General features: G+C 41.2%; 1 protein-coding gene across 1 annotated transcript in view; it reads left to right on the plus strand.

The window, feature by feature from the left end:
- SORCS3 (sortilin related VPS10 domain containing receptor 3) overlaps positions 1-21,187 on the plus strand; it is a gene marked incomplete at its 3' end in the record, with an annotated part of 289,707 nt that overhangs the window by 215,703 nt on the left and 52,817 nt on the right. The window contains exons 8-14 of the mRNA XM_080347514.1: positions 5,889-5,978; positions 8,982-9,161; positions 10,964-11,110; positions 11,812-11,914; positions 16,077-16,153; positions 16,262-16,353; positions 21,027-21,134. Coding sequence (XP_080203640.1) covers positions 5,889-5,978; positions 8,982-9,161; positions 10,964-11,110; positions 11,812-11,914; positions 16,077-16,153; positions 16,262-16,353; positions 21,027-21,134 — 797 coding nt within the window. The remainder of the gene's footprint in view (positions 1-5,888; positions 5,979-8,981; positions 9,162-10,963; positions 11,111-11,811; positions 11,915-16,076; positions 16,154-16,261; positions 16,354-21,026; positions 21,135-21,187) is intronic.

A 21,187-nucleotide genomic window follows, 5' to 3' on the forward strand; every position in this document is an offset into this window, starting at 1 on the left:
TAATCCATACAGATGAAAGAAAGTGCATCCCAGGTGCTAGTTAAAAGCTCCTCTTAAAGCAAGACAGGCAATAAGTAATCTATTTTCCTTTTCACTGCTGGATTCTTTTCATCCATTTCCACAACTGTTTCATCTTTGCTGTGCCAAATATCAGATTTTGAACTTGAACTTAAATATTTGTTGATTAAAAAATGATTAGCATTTTCCTTTATTTATTTATATTTATTCTTTTCTAGGGTTTTTTGTGCTGTACTTTCTTTCATCACTTTCTCCCTTCCCTTCATGTTCTCTGATTTATCAGAAGTGTTGACAGCAGAAGATATAAAGGATTACCTTGGCAGACTCATATGTTTGCTCTGAAATCCTTCAAAAGGAGATTTAATGTGTATAGCCACGTTCCTCGTTAAGTTGGTTTCTGTGTAGGCAATCTGCATTTGCAGCTCTAACTTTGCTCGTGTTTTGGTGTAACCATGCACATTATCTGCAGGAGTTGCTTTTGAAACAGGTCCAAGATATCCTCTTGAGAATACTCTGTCCCATCATAGCTCTGAGGGGAGAGGGAAATGAACAGGGACTGATCAGTATAATAAATGCTCCTTTGTCTTAGCAAATTTTCAGTGATGGGTCTGAGACTCCAAGAAGTGGCATGTTTTCAAAGCCTGCTGAATTTACCAGGCAGCTTGAGGTACAGAAACACTAATCTGTATGTCTCTGCAGCACAGGGAGACATATCTCCTCACGTTTGAGGAATTGCATATTGCTTTAATGACTGTGCAGAAGGTATGATATTAATGAAAACCCCAGGGAGACAATTCCGACTAGATGGTACCTGTCATTACGTGATTTATGCTAGGGCAGAGGAGAAGCTCAGTACATGGAAATATCTGGAAGATTGTTTATCCTGGCCACAGTGGATAATCAAGAAGGAAGAACAATATATTAGGCTTGTTCTTCCTCATGTCCTGAATCTCTAGTGAGTTAGCATTGCAGTAGGGTTTGGGAGAGGAGACACAAGTTTTCAATCCTCATGCTGGCAAACCTGTGCAAGGCCTAGCTAGTTCTGAAGAGGACCAGAGTCCCTCACTAAAGGTATGAGCACAGCAGCCTGCTTGCTTAACCTGTCACTTCCCCATGCTTTAATCTACAATCTAATTTAGGGGATTTTATGCCCATACAAAGGAGAAAGGGTAACTTAAGGTTAAGGCAGTGAGGAGGGGTGCCAGGGCACCCTGTGGAGGTGGAGAGCACAGATCCAGGATGCTGTTACAATGCTGACACAGTGCATCTCATCTCTTATCTTCTACCAACTCATTTCATGTTACTGGGAAGTCACCCCAGGAAAAAAATGAGGGGTAAATTGTAAATAACATCAAAAGACTTACTGTTAATGAGGAAGTTTAAAATTTGGTTCTGTAATGGACTGAGTCACCATTTACTCTGCTTGAAGTGAGAGGTAAATTACAGGAATCACAAATGTCTAAACATGTCTGGTCATTGTGGGTTGATCCGTGTTATTATCAATTCTCTTTTGCTTTGAATATTATCAACAGTGTAAAAAGTAGATGACCCATTCCAATAACTGTGCAGGGCAAGTGATTGTTATTTTTGTAAACCACTCAGGCTGATAAACTGTGTAGAAAAGAGCCCTCTATTCTCTCTCAGCCATTAGCTTAAGAAGTACCCACTATATGCACACTGTCGCTGTTTCTTCACCAAGGCTGTGCCTCTAATATATGATGTTTAATTGTCAGTATCAGTGCATGTTCCTTTAGGCTTTCTGTGAGTTCCTTGAGCAGCAGGAGACAGGAGGGGTCTTTCTTAGCCCAGGATTGCTTCAGAGATTTAGTAGTTCCATATTTGTTACATGAATATCTTCCATACATTGGAAATTATGGGTCCCAGCATCAGCTAGCCAGGAAAATGAGAATGAAGCCTGGCACACTGTGGTCTACAGTTCCTGACATCATCTGGGATGTCTTTACATTCTGGGACCTCATAACTCATTCTGTTTGCTTTCTGAACTCTTTTAGACGGTACATGGGAGAACATCTATCTAAGCAGAACATCTATCTAAGAAAAAAAGGATAAACAAAACCTGCCCTTCACAGAATCACAGAATGTTAGATATTGGAAGGGACCTCGAAAGATCATCTAGTCCAATCCCTGCCCTGGAGCTAGAACACCAAGAAAAGGTTACACAGAAATGTGTCCAGGCAGGTTTTGAATGTCTCCAGAGTAGGAGACTTCACAACCTCCCTGGGCAGCCTGTTCCAGTGTCTGTCACCCTCACTGAGAAGAAGTTTCTTTTCATATTTAAGTGGAACCTCCTATGTTGCAGTTTGCACCCATTGCCCCTTGTCTTATCATTGGTTGTCACTAAGAAGAGCCTGGCTCCATCCTCATGACACTCACCCTTCACATTCAGTCATTAACATGAGAAATGGCTTAGTGTGTTTCTAGACATGTTGCAGAAATTAAGGAGATGAATGGATTCCATGTCAGATTTTTTATAATTCTCTGCAGCCTTGTGAATATATTTGTTGTCTTCTATATGTTTGATGTGCTCTGTCTAGTTGCAGGTCAGAAAGGGGGGATGAGACAGAATATTGAAACTTTCAGGGCTCTTAAAGATAAAATTGTGATGTTTCTATTTTTAAGTGTCAAATGATGAGAGACCATAGTTTTGTCTTGAAACAAAATGTGCAACTATTAGAGTAGTATATCATGAATGGAGGGAGAAAGTAGGAATACAGGTTAGAAAAGATAGATGTGTTTAGTGACAAACTCATTTGTCCCAAGGAATCATTTCCACTGATCAGGAGCCCAATTAAACACATAAAATAGAAATGCAGAAAAACAGATAAGCGATCCAGTCATTAGCAAAGGGGGAAGAAAAAGACAAACTCCGCTAATTCTGTACTGAGCATGACAGAAGAGCTCACAGCAAATAATTGGGTGACATTCATCAAATGTGAATGAAAAGGAGGCATTAGAGGGCAAAACACTATCATAATCTCTGGGATTTACAGTGTTGGATAGTTTGCTCATAGAAAAGTTCATCAAAATAAATTAAGTTGGGCCTTAAAATTCATTTGTTAGCACAGTGCTTGCCAAAACTTTATTGAAGGCATGATAATTTTTTGGAACTGTTGTAACCATGGATGTAACTCATGCAAAGATGAGGTCCTGGCTAGGAGAAGCTTCACACAGCTCCTGCCAACAGAATTGTGGGTGGCTTCATATTAACTGGCTCAGAAATACCACAGACAACAAAGATTTCTATTTCTAAACCTTTGTCAAGGTTACTTAGTCCAGGTAGAGGATTGGAACAGAGTTTAGCTAATGCATAGTGAACTTGAATAGTGTTTGAACCCTACCTTTCTGCCTTAAACAAACAAACAAACAAATCCAAACAGAACAAAACCTCCAGGTACCATTTTTCAGTGGCATAAAGCCAAAAACCTACGTAAATCTTTCTGAGTGTGGCAGACCTGAAGTAGATCCACTGTTGGTACAGAGGGAGAATTTGATCACCGCTTGATACTCCTGCTACTTTATGTTCATATGATTGAGTTGAAGATAGTGTACTGTTCCCAGTGTTAATTAGACATCACAGCATTTACAAAGTATGTAAATATTCATGTCAGCATCTTAAAGATGAGTTGATCATCTTGTCTCAGCCCATCAGAAGAAGTGGATCTTGAACCCAGGATCCTTACAAGTAGTCAGTGGACACATTCAGTCCTATCTGGACTCTGGTACAAATTAGAGCTGGTGCTGAAATCATGAGTGATGTAAAATGAGCTCATGTGACAGAGTGGTATCATTTGAGAATTTGAATCTTCCAGTGGAGGTCAGAAATATCACCAAGAGGAGATACTTACATATTCCCCGTGCTGTTTAGATGATATGACCTAGGAGTGTGAGGTCCTTTGGGCAACAAGAGATACAATTACCACTAGTGAAACACTGGAACAGGTTGCCCAGAAAGGTAGTAAATGCCCTATCCCTGAAAACATTCAAGGCCAGGCTAGATGGAACTCTGAGCAACCTGATCCACTTGAAGATGTCCCTGCTCATTGTGGAGAGGCTGGACGAGATGACCTTTAAAGATCTCTTCAAACCCAAACTATTCTGTGATATTGCAAACACGGATTTTTGCATTTGAATTGGACTCAGCTTGAATCAACTGCATGGTTTGTTCTCTTCTGTGAAAACTAGATTTTGATAAGGCAATATTAGATAGGGAAGTTGTCCTTCAGAAATAACACTCACAGCCCTTTCACCATCCTCACAGCTGGAGTGCAGACCCCCAAAATGCTGCTGTGCCAGTCCACAGTGCACTTACATGAAGTGAGAGTCAAGTGACTCATGTTCTCTCCCTGCCTCTGCCACAGCCTTGTTTTGATACTCTAGGCAAATCGCTTTAGATTTTCCTGGCTGTGTTTCCTCTTGACTTTGGCTATATATTGTCTGTATGGATCTTGTTTGGGATATGGGTAATTTTTCTGCCTTCTTATATGGTATATGGTATAATGGTGGTTTTGTTTTGTTTTGTTTTTTGTTTTTCTCTTGGGAGCACTAAATGTAACTGTGATAACTTCACAAGTAAAAATGGTGAACAAACAGAAGGAGAAGTCTTAGTGTAGAAGCCTATCCTATTTCTAAACCTTGCTTTCTTTCCAGTTCTTCAAACTGTCAATAGAAAAGCCTTATCTGGAGTTGATTAGATATCAAATTTCATGACCAGTAATATCGTGTCCTTTGAATGACAGCTTCTCTAGGGAAGAAAGCCACTATCTAGAGGTAATATCATTACTGAGGATATAATTGATGCTATAGCAATGTACCATGTAAGCTCATTCTGAAATATCACTGTCAGATAAAAGGAAGTGTATCTAGGAGAGAATCTAGGACCTTTCTGTTAGCTTTATTGGAAACTTAAGAAGCAAAAAAAAATGACATTCCATGTAATAGAAAGTGCTTTGTGTATTGTTTTATCTTAAAACCTGCAAGACTGGCACAACAGCAGAATATAGGAAAATCAGTGATGTAAGCCTTACTGTAGGAAGGCCTGAAATGATACCAGAAAGAGCATCCACAGCAGGAGTGACTAGTGACAGGTTTAAAATCCTGTATTTTATAAATTGTCAGGGCTAGATTTCATTGATGCATGGCATTTATGTGTAGCCTTTACAGCTTGTTCAGTCCATAAAACCTCAGGTTTGGATACCTATCAGTTCCCCCCACATCCTCATTCAGACACAATATGATTTCAGATAAACCAGTTTTATAGTAACTAGGAGCATCTCAGAGCTTAGCTCCAGTTTTCCAAGAATGCATTCATTACATTTACTCTTTGCATTAAATGGTGGTCATGTGAATCTCTTCTCTTAGTCACTGTAAAAGGTTATTGGAAGACAACCCTGGCCCCAAGGAACTCAGAGCACAAACAGACAAGGCTGAGAAGCAGCAGAGAAAAGAGGTGTTATCTCTTCCTTACAGGAGAGGAACAGAAGCATAGAGCCCTTAAATGGTTTGCCCAAGGTAGTCATGCTGGAACCATGTAGTGAAACCAGATCATCTTCTTTCTTCTACTCACTACCTTAAACTTCATGCCATCTTTTCCCTTTTTCTCGAGATGTTAAAATCAAGCTGGATTTGAAGCATAAAAGACAAAATGGAAAGTTCAGTAGAACAGCCTAAATAACTAATGCTCCATCCCTCTCAAGTCTGGAATTTCTTTGGTGTAATACAGATGTTTTTAGGGACAGCTGTGCAGGTCATAGAAAATATATCTGTAAGACAGGCTGTCAAACCCTCTTAGAGGTGTCAGCACAGGGTGTTTTAGAAGGGTCATCACTCGATTTCTTTTGGTGTTTCCACAGGTGACAGCTGGTGGAAGAGCAAATTACTATGTGTCATACAGACGGGAGCCTTTCGCACAGATTAAATTGCCGAAATACTCTCTTCCTAAGGTGAGTGTACCATTTATGAACACAGGGATGTAATATCTTGAATAGCACAGCCTGCCTAGTGGTGAAGCACCTCGATGGGGTTCCTCTCTGGGGAGCTCCATTTGTTGTGCTACTTGAATGATTGTTCTTAAATACAGATTTGGGATCTTTACCTCTCCTTGCCTTTGATTAGTGAGTGTTTTAGGAAGAACAGGTTTTTTTCCTCTGTAAAGAGCAAATGGGAATGAATAGGTATCTCAAAACAGACCTCAAACCAACTTCTCCTTGACTAATCTTCTATAAACCCCTTTCCTACCAGCCCTACTCTGTTCTCTATTAATGATTTGTCTAGTACCCTGGCTGTGATACTAAGGGTTCTGGAGAATGGTTAGGATGCTGCTACTGCTGTCTCTGTACGATGGGAGAAGCACAGGGTATAGCAGCTCCAGTGTCTTCAGCCTGTGGCTGGATGTTGCCAAGAGGTCATGGAGGCAGAGCTGGCTCCCTAAAAGTTGTGCTTTACCAATGCCTTGAACACATAGAACCATGGTGTGATGCTGCTTAGGAGATGACTGAGATGGCCTAAGAATAACACTGGCTGGCAAACCTGGGAGAGAGGGAAGTTGGTATTTCTCACACAGCTGTGCCTGGATTCACCTTCTCAGGCCATGGCTTTCTACCAGATCAGGCCCTGCAAGCCTGAGCAAGGAGAGTATGTCCCAGGAATTATACACATATTCCATAGTGTAGTCATTGCTTGGGATTGTGTAGAACAGAAAGTACCGACCTTTCTAGCACCTTGCCTGGGTACAAGTTTCTGGGGAGCATCAGCAGCAGCCAAGACCACTGTTGCTCTTTGTAGCTTCAGGATGGCGGTTGAGGCTACTGTCATAGAGAGCTGATAATCAACAGTAATGCCTCTCCCCTTCCTCCCACAAGTGAAAATTTTGGTGGGATAATTGTAAGATAATTGGTTAGGTTTGCCTTGTGGGCTGGATCTCTACCCCTCTGATTGCCTACAGGATATCTGCAGTCTAGCAGATAAAGCATATTTGCTTCAACTTGTAACTGCAAACTTGTGTTGTGAGAAAAAAGAGTTGTGAGAAATTTGCACCTGAAACTCCTCATGTTGCACTTCAACTTCTTCCCATTGGGGTTTATCACAGTCCACAGTGTATTGACACCTGCATAGCACATATATGGTTTATTTTGTTTGTAATTCCATGGTGGCGGTGTGGGATTCAGAATGTCTGACCACACATTAACTTTTGAAAATGCTACTGAAATTTTTCAGGAGAAAAACATTATTTATGCTCCCACCTTTATGGATTGTCCTTGAAAGCCATCACTCATTAAAAATACAAGTGGATAGTGAGATTGACTGCCCTATGATCATTCTGTTTTATTGACTAACTCAGTCACGGGTTGCTGGCCTATTGTAAGACATTAGTTGGTGGTCCTGGTTTGGAATTGGTACATAGCATAAAACCAGAGATGCTTACGTCATTTGAAAATTAAAAGTACTTTCAAGCTAGGTTTCATGGCAAAGTCTTCTAGCCATGTAAAGGAGGCTTGTTTATGCTGCCCTTAGTCACTAGAACAGTTTTACTGTACAGTAATAACTATCCTGTCAGCTGAAGATTAATGAACTCTGCTGGAGCTGTACATATGTGAAGCTGGCAATAGAGTAATGCAATATTTTTACTGCAACTGGTCAAAACAGATTGAAGTAATTGGGTATTTTGCTTTATTTTCTCACTGCTGGAATAGGTTGGGTATGTACTTAATCTTTAGAGAATTAGAGCTGTTGGACAACAAAAAACTTCCTGATTTATTTTTCCCTCATTGAGGGAAATGGCAAGTCTCTCACTGATTCCAGTCACTGGGACAGAATTAGATCCTCAATTTCTCACCGTCCCATCCCGATAGGGTCTGTTATGTCTAATAGAAATAACCCCATCTGATCAACCCCAACTTTTCATCTAGGTATCTCAAATAGAAGACTAAGTTGCCTCCTAGGCAGGAGGGAGGTATTGAGCTGATCTTGCTCCAGATATTCTTCCCAAAAATTAGGTCACTCCATCCTTTGGGAGACTTCCAGAATTATGGTTTCTTGATGCAGAAACAGTGCAAGAAATTAATCGAGGCTCCTTGGCACCTTAGGGAAATTTTAAATAGATACAAATAGATAAATGAAGTCCCACATAACCACAGTGATTTTGCCTCTAGCTGAACTAGTGTTAGTTTGTTCAACAATGGTGGCAAGGATCAAGTGCCTCAATACTCATTACCCCCTGGAAACCATTTTCCATGAATCTGCTTTAAACTGAGAAACTTCACTGTCGAATCTCTGTGATATTAAGACTAAATGGAGAAACCCTTGCTGGACCTTCATATCTTGGTCGGGATCAGGAATCCAACATGTTAGTGGATAGATTATTTATTAGCCTGTAGGTAGTGGGTAATAGATCTCAGACAAATTCTCAATAGAAAAGTATGTTATTAAAAATCACTCCCAGCATTAGCTCAAACTGATCCACATACTTCAGCCTCAAATAAATGTGAAATCCAGGGTTTTTTTTAAACTGCTTCTTTACCAGTTGGAAGCACAAACACATTAGTTCAGTATGTGTTGGAAATTGTCACTGCTTTTAGCCTGGTACTACACCATCCTGCTTAGTGACTATGAGGACTCCAGACTCCAAGGCTGTGAATCTTCCATGGGTGATAAAACTGACTTTCAAATTTATAAATTAAAAATGAATCTGGATGAAATTCCTTGAAGCTAACAAAAATGAAGGAAGCAAAAACCCTTCGCCCAGCTGGTGATCATTAAAAAAAGGAAATATAGAAAAGTCACAATGGTGGTAATTTATTGGCTTGCTCTAACAGAAAATTGTTTAACGTACCTATAATTCATGCTCCATCTCCATTCTTTCATAAGTCATGGTAATTACTACATGTCCCAAAGGGCAATGAAATACAGAGATCCTCAGTAATAGGCCTTTTGTCTTCTTTTAACAGGACATGCATATTATCAGCACAGATGAGAATCAGGTGTTTGCAGCTGTTCAAGAGTGGAACCAGAACGATACATACAACCTGTATATCTCAGACACCCGAGGGGTGTACTTCACCCTGGCCTTGGAAAACGTGAAAAGCAGTCGAGGACTGGAGGGAAATATTATCATTGACCTTTATGAGGTATGTAGTAAAGGTCACCCTACAAAGAACAGCAACTGCTTGCTAGTTCAAGCAAGTATAAATCCCTTACCAGCCCTCCAGGATCTTCATTTGTTTTGGGATCAGCCCAGGGCCATTTATTGGATTTGATGCTGAGCTGGCTCATGTGGGAATAGATGCCATGCGTTTTGATATAGGTGTGATAACTGATTACTTTCAAGTCAATAGCTGGTTAGCTATGTGGCATTTCCAAAAGTGAAAGCTGTTATACTTTCTCATCCTAATGTGGATGTCTAAAGAAGGACTCAAAATACTGTTTTTCCCCTTGGACACATAGAGACACCTGCTCGCAGGCAGGGAATGCGATTCCACCTTCATGAGCCCTGAGCAGTTTATGAATTCTAAGCAAAATTTTATAGGTGCCATTTGCTCAGAGTTAACAGCTGGATAACTTCTACTCTGAATCATCTTCCGTTCTCATTCTTCTGCCAAAACCAGTCCATTCAGAGCAGTTGTTCCAGTTCCTGGTTTCTTCAGAGCATTCTGGTTTTGGTGTGTCATAACATGTTGGATGGAAGATCTTCTAAGGCTCAGGGCTCAGTGCTTTGCCAGCAACAAGCAACTAATTGGTAATATTAATAGTAGTGGTTGCAGGCTCACTTGGGATCCCAATTTCTATTGTCACATGGAGAAATGTTTTTGCAATTACATGTAGAAGTTAGGATTACGTTTACTTATTTCAGCCAGAATAATGGCTATTTAACAACATCATCAATTTGTTCATAAAAATCCAGGTAGTTTAAGACAATGAGAGAAAACTGAAAAATAACACATGGATCAGTATAAAGAATAGACTTTCCACTTTATTTTCACCTAGTTAAATACATTTTCTTGCCCCTGAAAAATGATATATTTCTTTATTGTGATGAACCAGCTACAATAAACATGTATCGTCTCCAATTCCTTGGAAAACTCTGTATTTCCTAGCTGTGTATTATGAACTCTTTACTATTAAATGCTGATAGAGATTTTCACAGAGTCATTCCAAGGTCAGTTCACTCAAGGGGCTTATAGTGGAAGGATTTTTATCCTGGTTGTTGCCAGGAAGTTGCAGATACACAGCAAGTTCCTTCTTCCCGCCTCACTTTCACAGCTGTGCAACAGAAACCAGATTCAACACAAAATCTTCTTGGGGACATACTGTCAGGAGCATATTCTGCCAGAATGGGTGCCGCTGACAAAAATCAAAACATTTGGAACACCTGGGTTGATTTTGACAGAATTTAGGAGTGGAAGGGAAGCGAAGACATCAAGTTTGCAGAACATCAGTGTTTCAACACATTTGGGATTTCCATCTTTTGTATAAAAGAAAAAGAAAGACCAATACAAAAAGATCCCACACTGCTTCTGATGTGACCTGCTGTCTCCAAAGTTATGGCAATCTGGGGAGGGAGTGGAGCAGACCGTATCCTCAGGCTCGCAGCAACCATGTGTGACATGGTGCATGCTGTACCTTCAAGCCCATCATCAGCCTGTCTGCAAGCACTCAAGAAAATCCAAAAGTTGTCTGTTTCCTAGGGATTTGCTCTGTGAACATCCTTGTTTTTTACTTCCAGAGAGAGAAAGAGACTGCATGAGCCTATTCAGCTGTGCAGGCATCATCAAGATGTTTATGTAATGCATTCACAGTCTTTGAAGGCTGGATTGAGATGACTTTATTGGTTTTTTTTTCGGAGACCTTCCACTCCTGAGAGTGCTCAGATGGGCCTTATTTTTGGCCCGTTCTTCAGATGTATTTTTTCATCTCTCTCCATTTTTCCTAGGTAGCAGGGATCAAAGGCATATTCCTGGCTAACAAGAAGATAGATGACCAAATTAAGACTTTCATTACCTACAACAAGGGCAGAGACTGGCATTTACTGCAGGCACCAGACACTAATCTAAGAGGGGAACCTGTAGTTTGCCAGCAGGTGAGTGACAGACCTCTTCCACAGCACAACTGACTCCTTCATGCCTGCTTATTAATCACTGGGTTAAAAAAACCTGCAGTGAATCTGGGTGGGAGGGATTCTTGCCAGTCAGAGAACTGCAGAGTCCAGGTGCTCCAAAATGGGGCACAGTTTACAGAACAAGAACTTCAGGTTTGTCTTACTGCCATAATTAAACCCCGTTCAGTGAACAGCCCTTCTACTATAGGCTGTAACCCCTGTATTTCAAAGAAGTGGAGTTTCACTGGTTAATATCTCTCCATGTTGTTGTTTTTTTTTTTTTTTTTTTTTCTCTTGACCTACTGGGCATTAAGTAAGTTGATTTCTTTTTCTATAGCTTCATAGATTTTAATGGAAAATTCTGATAATCTTTCTTGATGTTTTTATGGACCTTAACTCAGAATAAGAAAGTTTCTGGAAAAAGTGCTCTAGATCAGATCATTAGTAAAAACAAGTGAAGACGTGCTTTCTTATAATGCAGTGTTCCTGCTTCTCTTGTTTTCAGCTACTTTCACGGTGCCTATTCAGGAAATGAACATATGCTGCTATTTGCAGCAGTGCTGAGAACAGAGGGGTCATTTTCAGAAGGATCAGACCATCTGTGTGCAGTCAACAAGGGTTCCTCTGATATTTAACTTGTTGCATATTAAAGCTTCTGCCTTTTGTTTGTTTCCTGTCAACAGCCCTTTTGCTCATTGCACTTACATCTGCAACTCTCAGAAAATCCCTATACATCAGGAAGCATTTCCAGCAAAGAGACAGCTCCTGGGCTGCTGGTGGCAACAGGTAAGAACATAAGTGCTTCTTATCGCCCACTCATGCCCCACTGGGAGCCTGAGAGTATACAAGATGTTTCCTGTTGATATGAAAATTTTCAGCTCTGTTTCAGCAATTGCTGAGCTATTTCACATCAACTCCTATTTGCTATAGGCTAGGAGAAGACATGTGGCCCCTGACTTTAAAAAAGATCATACCTGTCAGGTGTTTGTTGCTCTGCAGTAACCCTTATGTAGGTGCAAGGGATCATTACCAACTGCCATTACTAACTCTTCTCACTTGACATCAATCCACCGACTACTGTAGATGTCTACCCATTTACTCGAGTTACCGTGAATGAAAATAGGTCCTCTAATCATGGCTGTGCTCCTGGGAGATCTCCATACCTTTCACCTTTTGAGTAGCAAGCAGAGTTGTCACAAAGCCTGTCAGGTGAAACCTTGACTTCAAGAATGCCTGCCTTGTGCATAGCACCTACTTCCAACACTGCATTGCTCCCAGACTAGCAGCACTTCATCAACACTGCATGGGTCATTGTTACCGTGGGTTGTTTTGCAAAGGAGTGCTTTGGCAGGTCACGATGTTTTAATAGCAACCTGCTATAATGCTTTGCAGTGGCAATGGCTGACCCAGTGTAATTAATCTTACAACCATTGCAGTCCATGTGTGCACACAGCATGCAACCTCATCAGGATGGATGGGGCTACCAACCATACGCAGAACTTCCACAGCTCTGTGGGAGCTGCTGTGCTAACAAAATGCTTTCTGAATGGCTGGCCTCTGAAGCATGTAGGCTGCCCTGCCTTTTCACAAGGAGTCTCCTACATGTAGTAAAATATGTCCAAATAGCTTAACTGTTCTTTCTGAGGCTCATTTTATCTCCTTTGTCTTGTTCAGCCTAGCAGTGGCTTGCAACTGTGTCATTTTAGCATATTGTCTATATGAATTTACACTGTTTCTTCCAGCCTTTTCCATTCTTATGTCCTTCTGTGCTTCCACGTGTCTGCCAGACTAACCCAGAACCTGAGAGACAGGTTCCCTGCATGACATTTGTATCTCAACAAGGGAAACACCATGTGATTTCCAGTTCACTGATCCAGGCCAAACAGGGAGAGATAATTTAGTTTAAACCTCCAAATCTTCCTATGCATAGTCGAGTGGAGTCATCACTCCTGGCAGATCACACTTGCTAGATGGATGCTTTGGAGCAAGACCTACTCATGATGCTGTGATTGCAGAGCCTTTTTTCTTTAACCTTTTAGGAAGCAAATAGAGGCAGCAGGACAGTGAGATTCTAGGCATTGATCTAAATTGTTAGTAAATGAGGTTCTTTTCAAGCTGCCAGTGCATGGGATGAATGCTTTCCCAGTCTAACAATTAACCTTTAAAAGGCAGAATATCATTTCTGCTTTACTGCTTTGTACAATAAAAAGCTTAACCTCTTGGGAATATAAACATCTGTTTCCACTCACCAGTTTCACAATAACAGGAATGCCTCACCGTGTTGGAGAACGTGTTCCAGGATAAGTATTGCAACTTACTCTCGCAGGCTGCTCAAACTTTTTGTGTCTTACTCTTTGATTTGCAGTGGTACATTTCAACAACAAGAGGAAACTTGGACTCTTGATCTGAGGGCTGAAGTTAGATTCTTGCAAAGAGAAGAATTAGGTTTTAGTATTTAATTGTACAGCTGCCAAGTACTCTTGACTTGTTTGGAAGTTAGTTACATTTGATGGGGTTTGGATTCATGTAGCTGAAAGAACGGGGGAGAATGAAGAAAATAATGGAACAGTTTTGTACAGAAAAGAGGACAGAAGTGGTAGCAACAGAATCTCACCTTTTTACTCTTTCCTTGACAAAATCTGGAAATCCCTGTTTAGAAAGTTGGTTTTCCAGTTTTGGTATTTAAAATATGATGATACAAAACTTACACTTCTGCCTTTAAGTCGGTTTCTAATTCTTGAGGACTTCCACTCATGATAAAACACTGGACTAAACAGACTTCAGATTGACACAGTAGATTTATCCTTGTGAGCCTGGATGTCCTCATGAGCTGTCCTTCTATGTGGTTGCCTATGGCAGTTTTTTCTTGTAACTTAATTTAAAGCAGTTGGTCATTCTTGCTGGTGTCAGGGAAGAAGATTAGGTAGATGGACAGTGTGACATTTCCTATATCCTGAGCACTGTTGGAAAAGCCTTTCTTGAATTGTCCTGCCTCCCTGAGCCAGATATTTTTTTAAACAGCATTGTCACAACAATGTGGCTAGTTGGACTCCATGATGGTGACAGGAGTGTGTCAATCCACATCTGGGTTTTAATTTCTCATTTGCCAGCATTAAATGTCAAAAATTCAATTAACATTTTCATTAGTGCGTTTTTATTATGCTCTTGTTGATGCTATATATGTGTAAGAGCGCCACCTCTCTCTTTTGCTATTTTTGAAGAGAAAAATACTAGTTCTCCTTCCCTTCCATGGAAATTACACCCACTTTAAAAAGTCTCCTTTAGGAGGTATACAAGTGGATCACTAAGCAAAGAATTCATGAGCTTTGAGTGAAGAGGTTATGGGTTTGACCACTGTGTGATGACTGTGGGCCATTACCATTGGAAGGCCTTCTGATGGAGTATCTGACAGTATTACATCTGCCTCCTTCCTATGGGACAGATATTCATACCACCAGAATCCCACCTAGCACTGATTGAAGGTACAGTTGACAGGCTAGCAGGAAACAAAAACCCCAAACAGTTCCTGGGTGATTGTGGTAGCTTTTCTCTGAGCCACATGGTACTTTGGGAAGTGGAGGGGTGAGAACAAATTAATTTAGCGCAGACCTACATTTCTTAGTGAGGCTGGTCACTGTGGAAATTTTAGCTCTGGAAGCAGAAGCAAGATTCTGACCTCAGGGCAGGGTGGAGAATAGGATAATAAAGCCTATTCAGAGCATGTGCAGGGGTTTCCTTGGGCATCTCTCTCTTGCAACTATTGTTGGATGCTCAGAGGTTCCAGAGACCAGGGATTTAGTCCAAGTTCATTATTTATACTATATTAAGATACATCACTGTAAGATTTGAGGTTCTCTCTGCCACCCCAAATGGGCGACCTTGGAAAAAACACTGTTTCAAGCTAGAGCTTTCTGTTGCATTGCTTTGATGTGTGGCACATCCATTCACTAATGCATGGTGGAGGCAGAGTAGCTCACCCTGTAAGGCTGTCAGCAGAATGCTTTCCATTATAATGGAAATTACAAAATTAAAATTAAGAACTGTACCATGTAACTAGTAAGTTTAAAGTCACTATTTGGGACAGCTAGGTCAATGAGAACAATCAATATTGTCTAAAATCTAGTTTCTTTCTCTCTGCTGCAAAGTCATTTGGTCCACCTTCATTCTCTGAACTGTTTCTGCCCCCAGGTGAGGTTCATAGCTAAACAAACAAGATTTCCTTCAAGTGGCACTTTTATTTAATTACAATATAGTCCTCATTAATTGCAAACAATTAGGAAACCCAGGAAGAAACTCTGTTTATTTGGCTGCAGGTTCTGTGATCAGTTTGAGCATTTTGACAGAATCTTGAATAAGCTTCCTAGCTCCATAATAATGGGCTTCAGTGGGGCCTGGTTTTCAACTTTAAACTCAGTCATATGAGTAACATCCCTTTGGATGTTCTCCTTTACACGAGAACTAGAGACAGAGGTAATTACCTTACCCTTGACAATGACTGACAGATGACAGGGATGCAACTCACCAGCCAGAACACAAAGGCTACAAGTTCAGAGAAAAAATGTGTATGTAATAAAATATCTGGTAGTCAGGGACAGCAACTACTATTCTGCTGCAATTCTGATGATTTATATGCACCAAATAGACATGAGGTTTTGTACACAGCTTTTCAAATATGTAGGTCCTTGCCCAGAATAGGTCTTCCTTTAGTGGCTTGCAATTATGGACAATGCAATCTGTTGGGAAAATAAGCTGCTAATACTGTTTCTCCCTGGTGTGGCACAGCTCTTGTAAATCAGTCTTACCACCTGACCATGGTGTTGTTTGTAGATGAGAAGAGAATCAAGAATAGCAAAGAAGCACTGGCCAGGCCAAGGGCTTTTGATTTCCTGGAAAAATGCAGTTCTGTGTTCATCTGTACAAAAATGACTGACACTTGTTTGTGTTGCAGGCACTATTGGCTCTGAGCTTTCCTACACTGATGTTGGTGTATTCATCTCTTCTGATGGTGGAAATTCCTGGAGACAGGTATGTTTTCCAGAGCAAAGGAAAGCATGGAGCCTTTTGCTATCCTTCTTCTGAGTTTTCCCTTCCCAGTGAAATGGAGCACTCACGCAGTACCTGATTTGTTTGCAGATCTTTGAGGAGGAATACAACGTCTGGTTTCTGGACTGGGGAGGGGCGCTAGTGGCCATGAAACGCACGTCAGTGCCCATCCGACACATGTGGTAAAGAAACTTGTTATTTTGAGGAGGTTTCCTGATGTGGATAAGCTGACAGTTGTGCTAATATATTTTGTGTTAACTGGTCAACATCTGCTAGTGTCTACAAAATGAGCAGCTGAGATCATTCTTATCTGCATTTTACCATCATTTTAGTTTTGTTGATTAATACAGTGATTATTGTACCATTTATATCTCTAAATTATACCATTTATATAACGGCTACATATGTAATCATACTCATGCATGAATTACTCTTTGCACTAGTCATGTACTATGAGACTTCAGGTGGCGTTTCTTTCCCACAGACACATACATACTGAGTAAGAATTCCTCTTTTGTGCTTCAGGTATATCTGAAAGGATGTGTCCCTTGCTTCTGCTTTTTATTTACATGATTTGGTATTAAATTGGTAAGATGGAGAGGAGAGGAGAGGAGAGGAGAGGAGAGGAGAGGAGAGGAGAGGAGAGGAGAGGAGAGGAGGTGTTGATAAAGACAATAGAGATTTGTTGTCAATGTTGTTGTCTCCTATATTCCACTATCAGTTTCCAGAGATACACTGGTAGTAACTGAATAGAATTGGAGGTGGAATAGGGCAAAATGATTTCTCAGTTGAAGATACTGTTTTGCTATAAATGGGTTATAACAGTCTGAGCACTGAAGATACTGCTCAATATTATCCTCTCCTTCACCTTTGTCCCTCTCAATCCTGCACCAGCTAAGCATGGGAGACAGGCATTCTGAAATTCAGAATTCACCTTGTTTACAGAAAATGTGTGTGGTAGCACCACCATCAGTCTCTGGTCTTGAGCGAAAGAGGGGCATGGCTAATGGACTGACCTACCCAGCTTCTAATGGTGTTTAGAAGTCAATGATTTAGAAATAACTTTCAGAGACAAGTTTTGTGTTTCTCACCACAAGTTTGAGTTGTCTCTCAGCTTGATAGTACTAAGCGTATGTTATGCTCTTCATGCAGAACAGGAAATGTGGCTTTCAATCAAATAGAAAAAGAAAGCAATGGTGTTTGACAGTAGTGATGAGGTGTTGAGGTCTTCTCCACCTCAGTCATTGTTGTACAAAATCCTCCAGTTAAATTACAGTAATCCAGAAGCTGGAAACCTCAAGACAGGCTGTCTTTACCCATGACAAGGTAATGTTCCAGAGGTGTACCTTAAGATCATTAATGACTACTTTTTTAATATGAAAAACTTCGGGACTTTATATTCCTTACCTGTCAGATAACTCTGGGATGGCTGCAACACAGGTTTCTATTATAGTTTGAATATGTTGCATTTGAACACATTTCTTTACCACTCAAGCCAATTAAATGACTGCTTTAGTTTTGGTGTGACAGTGGATTGTTAACCACAGGATATATTGGCTAATATTCCCAAGGCTTTGTAATTTTTCTAGGATCTTCTTGAAACAGGGGGACCAAGACTTCTCTACGAGGTGTGTGCCTCCATGTGGGATTACAAGAAGGTCATTAAACGCAGAATGAGGGTTGTGATCTTTGTCTAGCTTTCTAGTGTTCAGGAAACAGGTTGGTTGTTCCATCATAAACAGATTTCTTGCTGTCATAACATAATATAAACAGCTGTACTGAGTCAGAGCCGGGGTTATTCTAGGCCAGTTCCCTCTTGCCAACAGCCTTCTTAATGACATATAGAGGAGTGTAGTAACAGGGCTGACCCATAATGATGCTTCCAGCAGACTCCAGCTTTCTGTCTGTGGTTAGAACGTGGTGCTGTGTTGACAGGAAACATTCGCCTCTGATAGGTAACTTCTTCATCATGACTATACCTGAAGTGCCCTCAGGAAAAAGACATTAAGACCATGTCCAAGTCTTTAGACCTAACCAAGTATAAGCCAACACAGGAGAAGAGTGTGTTAGCCAAGCATAGGTGTCACCAGCAGTAGGTACATCAGGCTGTGGAAAGTTGTGCTGAGGAAGAGTGAAAGATGAGACACGTACTGAAAGAGATGTAAGTCACGTATTAACCATTTATGACTGTATTCTTCAAACGAGGTACGACTCTTTTAATTGTGTCTTACCTTATGAAGGCTCTTTGGATGTAAAAAGCACATTATGTACAAGTGCCTATACTTAGGTTTGGAGGAAGTTCTGGTCGCAGATTGATTTTCTGTAGGAGCTGAGAGCCCAGTTTGCCTTTGCCTACTTTACAGAGATTCCTTTCAGATGTTCTCCCTTTCCACTAAGTCTCATGAAATGGCATGTGCAGTGCTAGAAGTGCCCCACCCACTCTATTAAATAAGTAGTGATTTAGAGCTGTTATCAATAAGCTCCAACAGGTTTCCTCCAAAATTGTACCCTTAGGGACTCTGGAATTTGCTTCATATTGCCTTAGTAGGCACATGTTTTATGGGCAGGAATGGAACAGATTAAAGGGTACATGTATATCTATTACTTCTCAGGCTCAGACATTGTACAATAAGTTTCATCTTGGAGAAAAGAGAGGCAGATAATCGAAAAGCCAAGAGAACTTTAGCTAAGCTAATGAAGCATGCTGTTCCTCAGAAATTGAAATGCTATTTAGATAGATAAGTATGCAAGCAGAACAGCATACAAATGCACAGGTGTATGGGAAGATACATACATTTAAATAAATAGATTTGGGACAGATAAGCTTTTTATATGCTGTTGTACTCCCAGCTTTCTGTCTTTGGTCTATAGTCAGCTTCCTATTCTGGCAGATGTGCATTGTGATTCAGTTGGAAGTGTTTTGCTTGGTGCTGTGAGAGGCAGATACTTAAGGAATGGTGACTGCAAGCCTTGGCTTTCCACACTAGAGATCTGAGGTTGGTGTAACCCATTTTTTGTAGTACATGTTACATTGGCCTCCTGGTCAATTGGTGGCATCTCAGATAGTGTCCCTGATGCTGCCTACTTGGAGTGGGGAGAATTCAGTTTCCAGCAAGACCTTCTGAGACAAATCCAGGTGCTCAGATTCATGTGCACACACACACACACCTCCCCCAAAAACTTTCCTCACCTGGAAAATAAGAAACTTTTTTTTACACTCACTTTAAAATGGAAATTGTTTCCTGCTATTCAGAGAAGTCTGTGCCATTATTGTCTTTTTGGTAATGTCCACTGAGAGTAATCTGTCAGCTTTCACAGCCCAGGGTACCTTGCAGAATTATGAAGAACTGTGTAATAATGCTGCTGAGAGAGGATCAAATAAGCTTACAGCCAATAAACCTTTGCATTTCTCTGTTTGTTCTTTTTTGCTGGTATAATTTGGAGCTGGAATTCTGGGCAAAAATTTTGCAGGAGCAGTTATGTGGACAGTCGAGGGGCAGAGAGAAACTCTGTTGCTTTCAGAAATATAGATGAGCAGCAGCCCAGGGAGCTGTCTTGTGCACACCCTCCTCTGGCTGTTTTCTGTGCTTTTGTGGGCACAGACTATCAGGGTGATGCCAGGGCTGGTGGCTCCCGGAGGGCTGGGAAGCCAGGAGCTGGCAGAGGTCCCTGTGACAACAGGGCAGGATCTCACAGCCAGGGCCCATCCCACCACCAGCCCAGGAGTGGGGCAGCCCCAGCCCTGGGCACCAGGCACCTCACTTGGTGACATGGACAGGCTGAGGTCAAACTAGGATGTTAGGCCCGTGGCAGAGCTGAGCCTGGCACTCCTGTGGTGTCAGTGGGGCTACTGGACAGTGGATGAGGTGGGGGATGCGATGAGTGAGGCTGGGAAGGGCACTAAGGCAGAGGCCACTGGAGTCCTGACCCAGTCTGTCTGCTGGTGTAGCCAGTTAGGCTGTTCATTCACTTACTCCTTCACAGTTGTCAGAGGTAGAGAAGTTGCTGGGGTATAGCTGGGAGCAGGGTTTTCTAACCCTCCTCTGCTAAGCTAAAAGCCTGTTGTACTAACTCTAATTCAACCAAGACCTTGTCAGCTGGGTTAAGATACACATGCTCTTTGATAAAAACAGAAAGTAAGGCACGTGGTGGTTGTGGGTAGGGACAGGTGATCAAAAGCCACTCGATTTACCTTGCCTTGTGACTGACAGTATGAATAGTCTCAGCCTTTCAGAAGGGAAATGCTTTAATTTCAACCAGCATACAATTTTGCTTTACAACTGTAACAGGCAAAGAACACCCAGGCTAACCACTGACTGTGGCTCAGTTTGGCCTCCTTCCTCCACCTCTCTGTAAAATGGAGACTACTTCTGAGATCACATGCAACAAGTATTAGTAGGGCTAGACAGATTGTAGCTTATGCCATATGGCATTGATACACATGTGGTTCGAAACATCCAGGAGCTGGACTCAGTGATTCTAGTCAGTCCATTCCAACTCAATACCTTCTATGATCCTGTGATGTTGACAACAATTTTCATGCATTCAGGTCAGGGCTGCTTATGCTCTGAGTTATGCCTCACGTGAGGTGCTATTGCAGATCCAGAAACAGGACTTGGCAATGTCCCTTTATCCCTTGTGGTCTGGTGTACATCTGGATCAAGAATACCCATCTCCTTATTGCCAGTGATTATACTTTCTAGGCTTTGGTCTTCCAAAGTACACAAACAGCATGAATTAGTAGGCTGGGAAATGGCAAATATTAGTCCTTGTCTATAAATCTAGCTGTTGGAACTTGTGGTTGCTCTAGAGTAAATCTTTTTATGCATATAAATCTTGTCTGCTTCTATCCCAGGGTGAGTTTTGATGAAGGAAGATCCTGGAGTAAATACAGTTTCACATCAACACCGCTTTTTGTGGATGGATCTCTTGTAGACCCTGGCATAGACACCCAGATAATGACGTAAGTATAGCAGTTCTTAACTTTTTAGAAATGCGATGGCAAAAGGGGTGCAT

The sequence above is a fragment of the Nesoenas mayeri genome (genome assembly GCF_963082525.1).
Source record: "Nesoenas mayeri genome assembly, chromosome: 7".
NCBI lineage: Eukaryota > Metazoa > Chordata > Aves > Columbiformes > Columbidae > Nesoenas > Nesoenas mayeri.